Source organism: Suncus etruscus, chromosome 20, assembly GCF_024139225.1.
Source record: "Suncus etruscus isolate mSunEtr1 chromosome 20, mSunEtr1.pri.cur, whole genome shotgun sequence".
Lineage (NCBI taxonomy): Eukaryota > Metazoa > Chordata > Mammalia > Eulipotyphla > Soricidae > Suncus > Suncus etruscus.
The window spans coordinates 32126354-32143732 of record NC_064867.1 but is presented as its reverse complement, the minus strand read 5'-3'; the positions used below and the strand labels follow the sequence as shown (position 1 = coordinate 32143732).

At 47.8% G+C, this 17379-nt stretch overlaps 2 protein-coding genes across 5 annotated transcripts in view; one reads left to right on the top strand and one right to left on the bottom strand.

The window, feature by feature from the left end:
• Nucleotides 1-1732: 1732 nt before the first annotated feature.
• MRPS25 (mitochondrial ribosomal protein S25) lies at nucleotides 1733-5841 on the top strand. Its single transcript, XM_049766556.1, has 4 exons — nucleotides 1733-1940; nucleotides 3373-3479; nucleotides 4745-4832; nucleotides 5469-5841. The coding sequence occupies exons 1-4, from the start codon at nucleotides 1807-1809 to the stop codon at nucleotides 5659-5661; spliced, it is 522 nt and encodes a 173-aa protein (XP_049622513.1). The 5' UTR covers nucleotides 1733-1806; the 3' UTR covers nucleotides 5662-5841.
• A 2045-nt stretch (nucleotides 5842-7886) lies between these two features.
• NR2C2 (nuclear receptor subfamily 2 group C member 2) overlaps nucleotides 7887-17379 on the bottom strand; it is an 82952-nt gene continuing 73459 nt past the window's right edge. For 3 of the 4 annotated variants that reach the window (XM_049766511.1, XM_049766512.1, XM_049766513.1), the window contains 3 exons: nucleotides 17196-17333; nucleotides 15360-15465; nucleotides 12971-13459 (listed from right to left, as the gene is read on the bottom strand). In XM_049766511.1, the coding sequence (XP_049622468.1) occupies nucleotides 13285-13459; nucleotides 15360-15465; nucleotides 17196-17333 (419 nt within the window). In that variant the 3' untranslated portion in view covers nucleotides 12971-13284. Of the gene's footprint in view, nucleotides 9239-12454; nucleotides 13460-15359; nucleotides 15466-17195; nucleotides 17334-17379 lie in introns of those variants that run through there. The other variant, XR_007491872.1, reaches the window with a different exon arrangement.

Genomic DNA, 17379 nt, shown 5'->3' with positions numbered 1-17379 from the left:
ATGATGTCACTTGGGTCTTTGGAATGGAAACCTCCCAAGAACCCAGGTGGGTTATGAAAACAGAAAACAGTGCTCATGGGACCGGAGAAATAGCATGAAGGTAGGGCATTTGCCTTGCATGCAAAAGGATGGTAGTTCCAATCCTGGTATCCCGTATGGTCCCCCGTGCCTGCCAGGCACTCTTAGCGCAGAGCCAGAGTAACCCCTGAGCGCTACTGGGTGTGACCCCCCCCCCATAGTAGTGCTTATTCTGGAAGCAAGCCGAACGCTGAATATCATTCATGGAGCACCTTGTTTAATTCTCCCATCACTGATTACTTGTGACTTGACTGATGCGGGTAAACATGCTCAGCATTATACGATGGGATTGCAGCCCAGGTCAGTCTTAACTTCAGAACTCCAGCTGCCTGAGCCTGTTTCATACATGACCCTTATCTCTAACCTGGAAGGGGGTGTTTAATCTACAAGGAGCACTGCGGTGGGCTTGAAGAACAAAACCTTGGGGCCAGAGATAGGCATGGCATTAAATACTTGCTTTGTACACAGTTTGACTCCTTGTAGCGCAGGAGAGGGAGAGAATGGTCTTAAACTGGGCCTAGGTAGTCAGCACAGGGCAGGCGTGGGCTTTGGAAGGGAGTTGAGTCCTTGGTACCACCAGACACTGGTTTCTTTCTTATTTGGGTCACACCCTGCTGCGCTCGGGTTACTCCTGGCTTACTCCTGGCTTGACTCTCAGAAATCGCTCTTGGCAGGCTCGATGGACCATGTGGGATGCTGCTATTTGAACCACCGTCCTTCTGCATGCAAGGCAAACACCCTACCTCCATGCTGTCTCTCTGGCCCCAACAAGACACTTTGGATAGTGCCTGCAAGCTAGCAAGTAGCATGTGGGATGCTGTAGCCTGCAGCAGGCTTCTGGCTCTGGACCCTAGCCTGAACCCCAAATACCCCCTCTATGGGCCCTAGTGATCTCTGCACAGCAGGATGGTGGCCCTGTCTCCCAATAGATGGGCTGTGTCCTCCTTAACAGATTCTTGATTCTCAAGAATTCACCTTCTCAGTCTTCTCACTCCACTGCACTGCCTTGAGCCTTATTTAGCTTTCCTGCTTCCTCTTAGTTGGGTGAAGCCAAAACAACTACTAGTTTGTATTTTTGCTTGGCAGGGGGACCACTCAGCGGTACTGGGGGCTGGGCTGCTATAGTCAAAATTAGGAACCTCACTGCTTTAACCCCTTGAGCTGTCTCCCTTGGTCCCAACACTTGATTTGCAAATCATATTTTTTTCTTTTAGCCCATATCAGCTAATGACTTATCTTGAAACTTGAGCGGCTGGGAGAAGAAAAACTTACCTGCAGTGGGATAATAAGCCAGCAGCTTATTATAACACTAATATTATATTATTTTTATTATAATATATTATTATAAACTCTAGTCTTTTTATAGGAGCCTAATTATATATATATATACACACACACACACATACACATACACACACACACACACACACACACACACACACACACACACACACACACACACACACACACACACACACACACACACACACACACACACACACACACACACTCTCTGCGCAAGAAACTGGATTGGATTTCAGTGCATAGCAACATGGGCCCAGCCAGAGGTTCACCTTTGGCCTCGGCTAAGCGGGACTACAAGTCCCAGGATGCCTCGCGGCGCGCGCTGCCTGCCGGGAGAAAGGTCAGGGAGCAGACGCCTGCGCGCATGCGCGGGAAGCGGACCCAGGGAGCCAAAGTGGCTGCCAGGGCCCCGCCATCGCCACCATGCCTATGAAAGGCCGCTTCCCCATCCGCCGCACCCTGCAGTACCTGAGCCAGGGGGACGTGGTGTTCAAGGACTCGGTGAAGGTCATGACGGTGAACTACAACACGCACGGGGCCCTGGGCGAGGGCGCCAGGTCAGTTCTGCAGCCCAAAGTTTGGTTCCCCCACTGGGGATCAGTCGGGGGGGTGTCCATGAGTGAATGACAGTTTTATATAAGTTGGTAAAAATATTTAGAATCTTTTATTTTATTAATTGGTTGATTTTGGGGCCACTCCTGGCTCTGCACTTTGGTTCCCCCATTGGGGGTCAGTCGGGGGAGGTGTCCATGAGTGAATGACAGCTTTATATAAGTTGGTAAAAATATTTAGAATCTTTTATTTTATTAATTGGTTGATTTTGGGGCCACTCCTGGCTCTGCACTCAGAAATCACTCCAGGCAGGCCTGGGGGGGGGGGGGCGGAGGACGACGACCAGATGGGATGCCAGGGGTCGAACCTGGTTCATTCCAGGTCAGCCACATTCACAGCAAATGTCTTACCTCTTTGCTATCTCTCCAGCCCCAGGAATCTCTTTTACAAACTTTTTTTTTACCCCCTCCATATTCTCCCACCATGACTTATTTTGTTTTTTGTTATTAAACAATGCTGTAGACTGTCGGGTGTGATTTATTTTTAAATGGCATAATTGATATAAAAAAAAAAAAGTAGTAATGCTGACACTTCTTTTTTGGGGGGTGTGGGTGAGGCCGGCTTGGTGGATGGTGCATTGGGGATCACATCTGGGCCACCTGCATACAGAGCACAGGCCCGGCCCCCCTCTGAACTCCAAGAACAATGAATGCAGTAAGTACCACACACACACTTGAAGATCTCCTGCATTTCTGGGGCTGGAATGACAGCAAAGTGCCTGCCTCACCCCAAATCTGATCTCGATCTCGTACCGCCCCACACATTCAAAGTGCATGCATTGGCAGGGGCATGGTTATTTGGTGGATCCCTGCACCTCAACACAGCATTATGGTCTGGTGCATAGTAAACTGAGTGTATGCGAGAACTGGTTGTGGAAACAATAAAAGGGAAGGGGAATGGATAAAATATTAAGAGCAGGGTTGGGGCTCAAGAGATAGCATGGAGGTAGGCATTTGCCTTGCATGCAGGACGGTGGTTTGAATCGCAGCATCCCATATGGTCCCCTGAGCCTGCCAGGAGTGATTTCTGAGCATAGAAGATCTAGAAGTAACTCCTGAGTGCTGCTGGGTGCGACCCAAAAACCAAAACAAAATATTAAGAGCAGGTGCCAGAGTGATAGCAATAGTGGGCAGGGCATTTATTTATCTTGCACACACTTGACCCGGATTCTATTCCTGATGTCCGACCTATACGGTCCCCAGAGCCTGCCAGGAGCAATTTCTGAGAGCAGAGCCAGGAGGAATCCCTGAGTGTTCCTGGGTTTGGCCTTCCCAGAAAAAAAATTAATAGCTGACTTTCAAGGAACCCCTATGGTTCCGTGAGCCCTGCCAAGTGTGGCCCAAACCTGTTCCGAGTTTAATTTCTTGCTTTCTTCAGGAAATTCGTGTTTTTCAACATCCCTCAGATCCAGTACAAAAACCCTTGGGTTCAGATCCTGATGTTTAAGAACATGACGCCATCTCCCTTCCTTCGATTCTATTTAGGTGAGTGTGGGGCCTAGGTACACACAAAAAACACGTGTGTATGTGTGTGTGTGTGTGTGTGTGTGTGTCCGCGCGTGCTCTCAGCCTAATCCATTCCACTCCTTTGGATTTGATAGAAATTCAGTTCAATTTATAGAACAGTTTGGGGCAGAATAACTTTGTATATTTGTTTACGAACTGTGCTTAGGGCTTATTCCTGGCTAGGCTCGGACCCTATCAGGTGCTGGGAGCTGGCTAAGGCAGGGGCTCTACCCTCTGCACTCTGTCCAGCCCCCTGTCCCTGGGATACAATATCTTTTTTTTTTTTTTTTTTTGGTTTTTGGGCCACACCCGTTTGACGCTCAGGGGTTACTCCTGGCTATGTGCTCAGAAATCGCCCCTGGCTTGGGGGGACCATATGGGACGCCGGGGGATCGAACCGCGGTCCTTCCTTGGCTAGCGCTTGCAAGGCAGACACCTTACGTCCAGCGCCACCTACCCGGCCCCGGGATACAATATCTTAACAAATCTTTCAATCTACAGACATGAGATTCTTTCCTTCTAAAATAGTACACACTTTTTGGGGCTGGAGAGATAGTACAGTGGTAGGGCGTTGCCTTGCAAGCGGCCAACCCAGGACCAATGGTGGTTCGAATCCTGGCATCCCATATGGTCTCCCGAGCTTGCCAGGAGCGACTTCTGAGCAGAGAGGCCGGAGTAACCCCCTGAGTGCCGCCGGCTGTGTGTTTTTCGGTGTGGCCTAAAAATCAAAAATGAAATAAAATAGTATGCACTTTTGTACATATGCCTACTTTATGGCTCAAGAAACATGGAGAGGGCCTGGAGAGATAGCACAGCAGCGTTTGCCTTGCAAGCAGCCGATCCAGGAACAAAGGTGGTTGGTTCGAATCCCGGTGTCCCATATGGTCCCCCGTGCCTGCCAGGAGCTATTTCTGAGCAGACAGCCAGGAGTAACCCCTGAGCACCGCCGGGTGTGACCCAAAAACCAAAAAAAAAAAAAAAAAAAGAAACATGGAGAAAGGAATATGGATTCTGTAAAATGACTTGTTTTGGAGATAAAGTTGTGTAAACAGAGTAGATGAAGGGGCAGCTGATGCTTGGAGGACCATAGGGTATTGTGGGTTAGACTTGGGCACGAGCTCTCTCTCCAGCCCTGGAAATAAGACATTTTATAAACCGTTTGTACACTAAAAGAATACTCGATCACCACACTGGTGAATCTATTAAGTTGTCAAGATTTTCTCCTTTATTTCACTTTGTTTCAGATTCTGGGGAACAAATCCTGGTGGATGTGGAGACCAAGAGCAACAAGGAGATCATGGCACACATCAAAAAGATCTTGGGGAAGACAGAGTGAGTTTGTGGGGCCACCCTAGGTTCGAGACAGCGTGTGTCAGGGGCTGGATGTAAGAGGTTTGACTGGGCTGGAGAGATAGCATGGAGGTAAGGCGTTTGCCTTGCATGCAGAAGGACGGTGGTTTGAATCCCAGCATCCCATATGGTCCTTCAAGCCTGCCAGGAGTAACCCCCTGAGTGCTGCTGGGTGTGACCCCAAAAACCAAAAAAATTAAAAAAAAAAAAGACTAATAGACACTGAGTGGAGATTTGGGCTATTGGCTTGCTGAATTTCTTAGACCCTCTTAGACCCTCTTTGCCCTTTGGATCGATCTCATTCCTCTTGACTGTGCCTTTGTTGTGGCCACTCTCCTCCCAGCCTGTCCACTGTGTTGGGGTATCTAATGTCTGGATCCCATTGGGGTCTAGAGTTATCTAGTATCTAGGCTCCCATGTGGGAGGCACCACCAGGGAAGCAGGGGTAGGTGGTCTCAAGTTTATGCTGTTTCCATGTGCATGGATGAGACCTTGCTCCCTCCCTCTTGGTTCCTGTATGTAGTCCCAGGAAGGCTACTGGGTGCGGGATGACAGGTCCTTTCCAGAGGCACAGCGTAGCGTTGCCCACACCTTGTTGCCCTCTTCTCTTCGTTTCAGGGAAACCCTCCTGAAGGAAGAGCAGGAGAAGATGAAGCTCTCGCACCCAGCACACTTTGGTCCCCGCAAGTACTGCCTACGGGAGTGCATCTGTGAGGTGGAAGGGCAGGTGCCCTGCCCAGGCCTGGTGCCGCTACCCAAGGAGATGACAGGGAAGTACCGAGCTACCCTGAGTGCCGGTGGCCAAGATTAAGTCCACAGTGTCTGTGGGTTCCCCCATGTCGTGAGGTAGCTCTGAGCTCTGTCCCTGGAGACTTAGCACCTCGAAGCATGGGCTTCCTGTTAGATGCCTGTCAAGAGGTGGGTGTGGGCCAGATGAGCTGCAGTGGAGCTGCTGTTGATTAATAAATGATTCTTGACGCCCTTTGTTAAACTGCTGCTCATCTCTGGTCTGCGATGCATGAAGAGGAAGGGATGGGAGAGGGTTCTGGCTAGGGGAAGGCCTGCTGGTAACCACATTACAGTCACTGGGGCTCCCCTAGCTGAATCTTGTAGTTTCACTCAGGAACTTCAAGAGTGGCCCAGTTGCTGCCCGTAGCTGGCAATGCAGACCTTCCCTCCAGTCAGGTTCTTTGGGTATTTCCTGGTGAGCCCCTTTGAGGGGAGTTGGGTGGGCTTTGGGGCTCACCTGGCTCTGCTCAAGAGCACTTACCTGCCCAATTTTGGGACCACATGCCAGACAAGTGCCTTTACAAGAGCCCAGAGACTCTCTTCTTAAAGGGCCTGACATGGTATGCAGCAAGCAGGAGGCCCCTATGGTACGGTGACCAGCACCTCTGTTTGAGGTCCACCCCTAGTGGCCCTAGTGCTCAGTTTCCATTTATGATTGGCTGGTGTGGCCAAGGGTCTGCTCTGGTCTCTTGCTCACAGGAGAGGTGGGATGGGTTCGGCAGCAGACCTGAGCTGTCCAGGGTCACTGATGCATGTGAAGGACTAAGCAGGTTGGGACTGGGTGAGGTGAGAACTGCTTTATTACAGGAGTGTTGGCCAAGGCCAGAGTGCTTGTTAAGCAGAGGGAGGCTCTGGCATGGAGGCACGCTGTGGAAGATGTGAGGAAGGACACCTTTAGGCTGGTGTAGGTAAATACGGCCACTTGTTGCAGTGAGTTGACATTTGGCTTCCACATACATACATACATACATACATACATCATACATACATACACACATACATGTGGGGCAACAACACATGGGATAGTATTGGGGAGGGAACAGTCCAGGGCCTGCCTGCATTTTAGGAGTCAGGGATTAGCCATACTGGATAGTGCTCAGAGGGTGCCAGGAATCAAACCTAATCTTCCTCCATGTTTTCCACATGCTCATGTTAGTCTTTCGTGTGTGTTGTTTGTTTCTGTGCTATACTGGTGCTCAGGGGATATTCCTGGCTCTGCACTCAGAAATCACTCCCGGCAGGATCAGTGTACCAAAGGGGATGCCAGGAATCGAACCCAGGTCGGCCACGTCGTGCAAGGCAGCTCCCTACCCACTGTGCTTATTGCTCCCGCTCAAGTTAGTCTCTTTTAAAGGAAGAGAACGAAAATGTGCGAAAGTTCGAAAGTTCGTGACTGAACCAGACCTGCACTCAGTGGTCAGGGGGTCACTCATGGGGAAGGGGCTGGGAGGAAGGTTACATCACCACCTCCATTTTGGAGGGAGATTGGGGGACAATGTTGGCCACACACAAAGCCAGTCCTGTTCAGAACTGGCTGGCAGTTCTCTTGGGGAGAGAAAGCTCTTGAGGAGCGGCATCTCTCCCTTCCCGAGGTACAGGCCCCACTCAAAGATGATCTGTTCCAAGGGGCTATTCCAGATGTGGAGGGCACCATTTGGAGACAGTTTTCTCTTTTTTTTTTGGGCCACACCTGTTTGATGCTCAGGGGTTACTCCTGGCTAAGTGCTCAGAAATTGCCCCTGGCTTGGGGGGACTATATGGGACACCGGGGGATCAAACCTTCCTTGGCTAGCGCTTGCAAGGCAGACACCTTACCTCTAGCGCCACCTCGCTGGCCCCAGTTTTCTCCTTAATTGAAACAGTTCATTCATTTTATTGGCATAATCAGGTTCTGAGAGCTACTGAACAGCACCACGGAGGGATTTTGATTCCTGCTTGCTGAACTTGAATGCACAGCCAGGTATCAGATGGTACTGCAAGCATATTCTTTCCAACACTGCATACAGCAAATATTCTCTCAGGAGAACTCTTGGCTTGAAATGGTCTGGTTCTACCTGTCTCACCACCGAGCTTGATTCCAGACATGCAGGTGCCCAGGGACAGACGTTCCAGTTTCCCATTGGAGGTTATTTACATGGTCAGGGGACTGGGTGGCCCCTTATCTTTGGTGGAAGCCAGTAAAGAGCCCTTCGTGGGGCTCTGGCTGCTGAACCCATAGAGTAAAAGAAATGATGAGCATGATGCATATATCTTTAATTCATTTTTAATAGTATAAACCTCATTTAGGTAGTAGTATTAAGCCACAACAATAATGCCACATTGAAACAGCATTTAATAAAATGCATAAAGCTAATCCATGCACTGCAATACTCTATATACAAACACAACAATGCAAATTCTTCTTCAGGACTGAAGACAATGATTAGATACAAAATTCAGTTTAAAAAGAACATGCCTTTTTTTTTTTAAATGCCATCACATCAAGCTGACTCCAAGCTGCAGCTTTCAACAGATTTTAAACCTGAATTTAAGATGTAACGGCATAAACAAGATCTAGATCGTGAAGGGGAAAAGGGTTACAGAAACGGTCCCAAAGGAAATCCGATAACTGGAATTTCCTTTTCACAGACATCTCGCTAAAGAAAGCTGGTAAGACAGCTACGTTTTGAACAGAGGCCCCAACTACAGGTAAAAACTATGGTTTGTACTATGAAAAATGTGCAGCTTTTCGGTTATAAAACTAGTCGAACACTGGTTGACAAGGTCATTGGGGAAACGGAGGCTGTAGAAAAATAGTCCAGCACTTGAGTCGTACGTGGCAGCAGCATTTCGAGTCCAAGAATGCTCTGGTCATCGGAAGAATCGATCATACTTTCTTAAAGGAAAACCACTTCTAATGGAAAGTCTGTTTCTTTCCAACGTTATCCAAAGATTAGCTTTATCAAAGTCTGTCAACTGCTAAATGTTGCTGAGAATTTTATTTTTTCAGAATTTAACACAGTATTTCTAATATGCCTTATGTATGTATAAATATTGAAACACCGAAGTTCAGTTAAGGCTGCTTAACTGAAAAAGCTGGGTATTAAAAAAATCTCCCCCCTACCCCACCCGGCGGGATACTGGATACTTTTTAAGCTCACAGTTTAATGATTAGATTGCTATTCAGATAAATAGCCCCAAAGGAAAAAGTATGCAGATTCAGTTGTCAAGCTTCCGCTTTATGTTTCAACTGGAAAGCCGCTTCATTAGTGTGATTGTCACGACAGGCAAGGACACAGGTAAGGAAAGGTCGAACAATCACAGCTGGAGGAAGCCAGTGAAACAGGAGCTTTCTTTCCGTCAGAAATGGGGGAAGCGGAAGGCTAAAGGACCCACATCTCACAAAAGGCACTGAGTACTACGGTCTCAAACATTTCAGTAGCTTATTACGAACAAAAGCAACCTGTGGCTGACGGGAGTCTGCAGCTCTCCTGTGGTGGTTTCGCCGCCGGCTGGCTCTCACCCTCGCACTGGTCAGGCCCTGCTTACCAAGTCCGTGAACAACTACTGCTGGGCTGCCCTGGCTCCCGATTAGGGGGTTAAAATTCATCACAACAGACCTGGACAAGGAAAATTTGGCGTCTGTAGCTGGAAGGGCATACACCCCCATGTTAAATGCAATTTTAATTTGAAAAAACTTAGAATTACAGAAAGGATTCACTCACATGCAATATAGCTATCCATCAACATTAGTGCCTTTAAAAAAAAAAAAAAAGAATACTTGGTAGGTGATTTTTACCTACCTACCTGGCATTAGAAACTGGCTTAACTCCAGGGAATGTACACCACGCAGGAGTCCAGAAAGAACAGAGAAACTGGTACCCCATTGCCATCAGCCCTGCTCTCAGCAAGCCTCTCTGAGCCATCTAGGAAGGCAGCAGCTCTGACTAAAGTCCTTTCCTGACTGGCCATGAAAGGGTATAAGGCAACCAGGGGAGGCAGCTTCGGCTAGTCTAGGACCCTAGGCTGGAACTCCTGCAGTTTTCTAGATGTTTAACCCCAGAGAGTAGAGTGTCACCTGTTAGGACCTTTTCAGTCTAGAACTTTCCCTGACACAGCAGAGACTGTGATGGCCTGGGCTACGCTCACCCAAGAGAACAAGGAATTCAACTCAGCAAATGCTCCTGCTGAGGAACCGTGGTACCTCCACATCACTTTACCTTAGTGACTCTTTAACTGCAGACTCTTTCAACATGAGGCAAGTCTGGATACATGGCTACATGTCTGTATACATAATATACATCTATGTACACATATGCTATATACACTGTACATTTGTAGAAGATAGAAACACACACACTCAATCACACAACCTGTAACATCTGTACAAACTTAGAGCCTCTGAAGGGACCCAGGGCTGAATGCTCAGACATGCAGCTGGCATGAGGCACATATAAGGAAGAATCCAGATCTTTATGTACAAGACTCAAACTTCCTCTCAAGGTGGGGTTTGCTTTATAAACTTGCATTCCAGAGAGCCACACAATCTAGAACCCAGTCAAAGGTGACAGTTCTCGAGACCCGGACTTGAGAGACTGAAATGTAGCTTCCAACCCATTGCACATAGGAATGTTTCCACTGGCACCTGGGCAAAAAAAAGCTTCTGATAAGTCTTCAAGGGCTGACATGCTCTAACAATTCATGTGTCTGGTCCCCCCCCCCCCCTCACCCCGTGAAAACACTAGATCCAGCCAGAACCCTGTCTTTCAGACAGCCCAGTCTGCAGCCATACAGCTCCATTCCTCTGCTTCCGAGCAGGCCGCCACCACATCTGGGTAGCCCAGGTGCTTCTCCCGTGATGGGTGTCCAACCCAAACCACTCCACGTTTAATACTGATACAGCCCAGAGAACAGACCCTTTTAGGGGCAACCATATAACATCTTACACATAACTACACTGGAAATTAAATATGGAAACCCAAAAAAGGGAACCCCAAACAATAGCCTCATTTAGATCATAAATAACAACCCCTTCCCGCTCCAACAGACACATGCACGACTCGAATGAGGGGACGGTAATGTACTTAGACTGCCCAGGAAATACAGTCAAAAGTTGTACTTGCTTAAGAAATTTGGTCTTTTTCTAAGTCTAAATATCAGATTATTTTCCACAAACAATGCAGCATTCATCAGAAGAGCTGAGCTGCTTCCTGGGGAAACAGGAGTCTGAGGAGGTGAAGATCGGCTCACATAGAAACCGGGCCTGTGATTTTTCCTACTGGCATCCCGCTGCCCTCAGGTTTAGTGACGGAGAGGGAGTCTGATACCACTATACTTGGTTTCTCAAAAGTCTAATGCAAGTATTTGTCAGAGGTTCCTGCAAGGAATTTTTGACTCAGGGCTTCTCTTCGCCACTTTGACAAAGATGGAAGGGATTGTAGTCAAAAGCTTGGAATGACGGGAGAGTGGAGTTAGGTGCTGGCATGATCCTTCGGGAAAAGGTCACTTCAGAGTAAGGCCAAGAAGGATCTGGGAAACGAGCGAGTGTTCCAAGGCCAATAGTCCATGGAACTAGCCTAGCCAGAAAAGGAATTCGAGGAGCAGGACCAGGTCAAAATCAACCATTTCTCAGACCAACCAACCTGGCTCCAGGTCAGCTAGCACTCATCTAAGTTGGCCATGTCTTCCTGCTGGCCACCACCTACTCCCAACATCCCAACAACAGTGTGCGTCATCAGATCTCCCAGCTGGCTCTGCTGAAAGTCCTGCTGGTCCTTGACCCCATCTTAGCCTGAATAGCAACAAAATCCTCAGAGCTTGCCTCTGACCCTGTGAGGACAGGTGAGGGCAATCGCTGCCAGAGAATGGGCCTGAAGGAAGTGCTGAAAGGACAGACATGCACCCAGGGAAAACTGTTCATATGATCAGGGCAGAGGATGGAAAAACAGGCAGCGTGTAAGATCACCAAGGGGTTCTGAATGCCCCTGCGATATCCTTCACAGCAGAAACAAAGCAAGCACACCTGCTATAATCCATCGGGTTGGCTTTTGTCTTAATTTTTGACACTTAATCACTTCAAATCTAGAACACGGGAACTGAAAGCTGGCAAAATGATAGAAAAATGATCTCTTTTCTGTCATTTTATAACAGGCACAGCCCCCTGCCTACTCTCTAAATCCAGATGAGAATTTAGAAATGAAGAGACGCTATCCTTACTTAATGTCCTCCCATGACTTTTATAAAGTGCTGCTAATGCGTACTTCAAACAAAACATCTCATGTCCTTCTAAGTCAGGGCTGGCCGGCTGGTAAACACCACATGGAGACCCCACCTTGATTGAGGGGCTCAAGAGTTGGGAGTGCAATGGCGTGTTTTTGGCTTGCCCAGAAGACTCAGGAGATGCAAGTTTTACCTTTCACTGTATTTTCTTTATCTGAGCTATTCAACAAGAAAATTGTGAAGTTCCTGACCTAGTCTTGGACAAGCTACACTCCCTGGACAATGCTTGCTGCTCCTGACTCCCTGGAATCTCTAGGAGCTCCCCTCTAGCTTTTTCTTCCTTAGAAAGTTGCTGGGGGTCAGGTCAGCTATTGTATTCGGGGAGGAGAGAGATGAGAAGAATTTCTGACTGTTCTCTGAGGAATTGAAGTGCACATGCACCGTGGAGGAGACAGTTGGACAGTCAACAAAGAAAACTTCCTTTCAGCTTGACAGGCACTGGCCAGGCGGCAGCAAGTCCCTTTGTCAGGGGACACTGTGAATGAAAACCCCTCACAAAGGTCTCTATGAACGAGGTGCTAGACCCCCCACTATATTCAGGAAGTTCAGGTGCCCACCTGTGTGCTCTGGTCTGAAGGCTCCATCTCCTGTGAGTGCAGGTTGCTGGCGAGTGTCCAGTCGCTGCGATTCTGGCAGTTATGGCTGACTGGCTGCATCCAATTTTGCGAACCATTCAGTAGGAGTGCCCCATGACCAGTGGCGCCTACTGAATCAGGCAAGGACTGACTCTGGGAGGGGGAGCCACGAGTGTAGGTCCCATGCCCACTCCACTATGGGTGCAGACAAGCTGTATTTTCATTTGTTCACAGGGATTTAGCTTTACGCCACCCATGTGCATACAAATAGGAATGCCTTCAACAGAGAATGATTGTCTCCTGTCCCTATTGCGTTTCCACAGAGATTATTAGCATTTCCACAAAAGCTGGATAATTTCCCACGTGCCCAGCCCACAGGCAAGATGCTGTGAACATCTATCTCCATTGATAAGTGCTTAGAAAGTGCTAATATCATTACCCTGGTCATTAGTAGCTATTAATTCCAAGGACATTTTTAATATATATACACACATACTGTTCTCTTAGGTTCTTTTTAGTTTTAATACTAGTCTCTGATAGTATAAAATGTTGTTTGCGTTTTTTGCCCTTTGAGAGTCTCATAGTACAAATTGAGTTAAAAGATTGTTCCAAAATCTGTAGCTTCATCAAAAGGCATTAAAACATTTCTACGGCAGGAAAGGATCTTATAGTCTTTTAGCTGCTATTTTCTGGGATGAACAGAAAGAAACCAGGCAGGAAATGGCTACTACATCGGAACTACTTGCACATACCAAAATATCACTAGTTACTGTGTGTGTGAGCACCCCTGCCGGCTCTGCAGGTGAGGTGGACTATAGACTGGCTCCAGTGATCTGGCCATTATACTCTGCCGTCTCCATCTTGAGGATGTAGGGGATAATGCTGTCTATTGAAACATTGCCGATGAGGCCAGTAAAAAAAAGTTCTTCTGTTATATTGGAGCTCATCAGCCTGAGTGCCGGGAGGCGGACAAGAATCCGGGCCAACCTGTAAAAGGGAGGGTCATCAGGGAAACTGGCTCTGAATAAGCTCTGGGGCCCTGTCCACACTGCTTGGAACTGAATCAGACCCACCAGCCACCCATTTTTAACAACTGCTTCTTAAGGAGTTTATCTCAGAGGAAAAATTCAAACAAGCAAGTATGAAAATGTACGTGCAGATTTCCACTGTTTGTAGCAACTGTCCCCATCCCACCAAGCATGAAGCTCTGAGAAGTCTGTCTCTGGAGCTGACCTGCCGGAAACCACCCGCATCGGAGAAAACTCTTCCCATGAAGGGAATCACTGCATTTCCTTAGCTATGGAAAATGATGGACATATATGCTCACCGTTTTAGGTGGAAAACTATGTTACAAATAAGTATCTGCAAGCAAATAAATAGTGGTCATGTCAAGTTCTCTGAATAGTGGTAATGTTTTGGGATTTGGGCTCTACCAACAGTCCCAAGGGGGTTTTCACTTCTTCCTGCCATGGACTTCAGTTCAGGGTTGCCTGGCTGGAGGCAGTTTCCTTCTGTGCATTTGAGCTGAAGTTAGTCTAGTGAAAGGTCTGTGTGATTCTAGAAAACCTATGCCTGGGGCCTAGAAGTATGATTTCTGGGGGGTGCTTCAGGGGACCCTGTGGTGCTGGAATCAAGCCCAAGACACATGACTAAGGTTTATAAAGAGGAAAACAAATTAGCGAGGGTGTGGACATCTTTGTGATTTATTTTTTATTTTATTTTTGGTTTTTGGGCCACACTTGGTGACACTCAGGGGATTACTTCTGACTATGCACTCAGAAATCACTCCTGGCTTGGGGGACCAGGGATGGGGTGCCGGGGATGGAACCGAGGTTCATCCTGGGTCAGCCACGTGCAAGGCAAATGCCCTACCGCTGTGCTATTGCTCCGGCCCCTCTAGGTGATTTATTTTGAGGGGATAGATGGAATGAGGAGGGACTACTAAATAATTTACTTGACAGGGCTTGAGAAACTCATGGTGCCTCCAGAAGGTGGGAAAGACCTTTTCCACTCGATAGCAGGAAAACTTGCAGGAATTTCTGCTCTATTTCTGAAGAAATCTTCTGTTCAAATCTGCCAGTTTATGAATGGTTATAAGCTGCATGACCATTACAAACAATAAAAAAGAGTTTTGGGGACAAAGGAGATATAGCTCGATGGGCTGAAGCTCATGCATGGCATGTACAAGGCACCACCTGCCCTCTGGATCACCCCTGGGTATAGCCTTGGTGAGACCTCCAAAAACTGCACAGTTGGGGAGGCAGCTCAAAAGGTGGGAGTCCACCTTTTCTCCAGCACCAAGCCAGTAGGTAGCTATTGAATACCAGTGAAGGGGGAACAGAAAGGAGAAATAGAAGAGGGAGAGAGGGAGGGGAAGAAGGGAAGAGAGAAAAGGAAGGAAGGAGGGAGGGGAGAGGGAGAAACTGTCAGCCCAATAAAGGACTTTTAGAAATCAGTGTAGGGGCTGGGAGTAGCAGTCCAGGGTCCAATCCCTAGCACCAGCATGGGTCAGAGCGGCTGAGTTTCTTTTCTGGCTCCAGGGAACAGTGTCCTACAAAATGTTCTTCGCCCAGAAGATATCACAAAGAACTAAGCATTAACTCCAATCCATCAAATCAAAGAGAAGCAACCCTGGAGCTCAAGAGAGGGAGAGAAGACTGTCTGCCCTCAAGTGTGAAGGCTCAGTACAGGAAAGGCAAATATGTAGTCACCTGGAAATACAGACCCTCCCCTAGCATGCCACAGCAACCCCCACTTCACGCCCCCCTTTCAAACTCCCTCACCACCTATCCGATCCCAGAACTGCAGCTGAGCAAAGGGCAGGAAGGCTAACATCTGTTCTGGCAACTGCAGACCCAGTGGGAAGAGCTGGGCCGGGGGCCCTCACCGGTACGTGTCTTCGGAGTAGGTTTTCTGAACGTAGTCCTGCAACTCCATCTGTGCCTTCTCCTGGAATTTTTCAATCTGGCTTGTGCTGGTCAAACCTGGATGATCTGAAGAGAGACAAATAAATCAGAATTCCCTTCGTATTCAGAAAGCCTCACCTGCACAGTTGAGAGAAGGGGACGGCACACCAGGCTATGCTCAGGCGACCGATTATGTGGTTCCTGAGATCATATCCAGGCCTCCCACATGCAATAAATCCTCAGGGCTCTCTTTCCAGCCTCCTGCAAACTACTCAGTACTTATTTTTTGTTTGTTTGTTTATTTGTTTTGGTTTTGGGGCACACCCTGCAGTGCTCAGGGGTTACTCCTGGCTCTGCACTCAGAAATTGCCCCTGGCAGGCTCGGGGGACCATATGGGATGCTGGGAATCAAAACACTGCCCTTCCTGGGTCGACCGCATGCAAGGCAAACGCCCTACTGCTGTGCTATCACTCCAGCCCCCTCAGTACTTATTTTGAGTCAGGCCAACAATCTTCTCTAAGACTGAGCTCTGCAAACTGCACAGCATGTCCATGTTTGGGCAGCATGACTAGAATAGCCTTTTCCTGCATGCTCTATTCTGTCAAAATTGAAAGTTCCCAGGTGTGGAATGTGAGTTCCTGCCAGGTCAAACAAGACTCAACTGTTCTAGAAAAAAGATTTTCATGCTATCACATAAAATTAAAAATGACCCCTTTCCGGGGCCGGAGCAATTGTACAGGGGTAGGACATTTGCCTTACACGCAGCAAACCTGGGACAGACCCGGCTTTGATTCCCGGCATCCCATATGGTCCCCTGAGCCTTCCAAGAGTGATCTCTAAGCTCAGAGCCGGGATTAACCACTGTGTGCTGCTGGGTGTGGGCCAAAAACAACAACATCAACAACAACAAAACAAAAACAAAAACCAAAAAAAGACCACTCTCTAGACATTTAGTCACTCTGAGGAGCAAGCTTGCGGTTCATGTATGAGGCAGGGAAAAGGGAGAGGTCGTGCCATATTGAGCCCAGACATCTAGGAAAGAGTCAGTCAGTTATTTTTGCCCCTACCATTAGGACTGCAGTCTCTGTATGAATCTGATCGCAAAGTCTATAGATTCACAAAGAGCAAAACAATACCAAAAAGAAAAAGCGGATGGCTATTCTATTCTGTATGCATAGTCTGGTATGGCCAATAATTTACTTGGGACAGAGATGAAATCTACAGGTGAAGTCTGTAACTCACGAGGTACTGCATACTTTTTATTTGCAATTATGAGAACAAGATACAGTTTCTTACAAAAGAATGCCACCCAGCAGTGCTACAAGGGAGGCTCTAGATGTACTAGGTGGAGAGGGGCCCTATGTCAGGATGGAACTCCGGGCTGCCCACATGCTAGGCATGTGCTCTATCAATCTGAGTATCTGAAGCCCCGAAGGCAAGAATTTAAAAGCACGTATGTGCTTGTGGTAGTCTGGTAAAGCACACTTTTCTGGGTTTGGATCTTTTTTCTTGGGGTGGGCACACCAATGCAGGATCAGAGCTTATTCCTGTTTCTGCACCCAGGAATCACTCCTTGTAGGTTTGGGAGACCATATGGAGGGAGCACCAGGAATCAAGTTGAGTTGGCTGCACACAAGGCAAGCACCTTCCCCACTGCAGTATCTCTTTTGCCCCAAGCACATCTATCTGAAGAATGCCTGGTCACACGCAATCTGGAAAGGTCTGTTTCTTCCTGGGGTGTCTTGACAAGGTATTAATGCTCAGATTTATCAGACACAAATGAAAAACTCTCATAGGTCCCGATCATATATCTTACCAGGGCTAAAGAGAACTATAGCTTTAAGGTATGCATACTCATAGCCGTCAATATCCAGCCTGGCCATACTGTTACAGAACTCTTGAAGCTTCCAGATGTGCTCCATGACTTGCTTTATCCGGTCACCAGAAAGTTTATCTAGAAATCAATATCACAGATCCTCTGAGAAAGGGCCAATGGAATG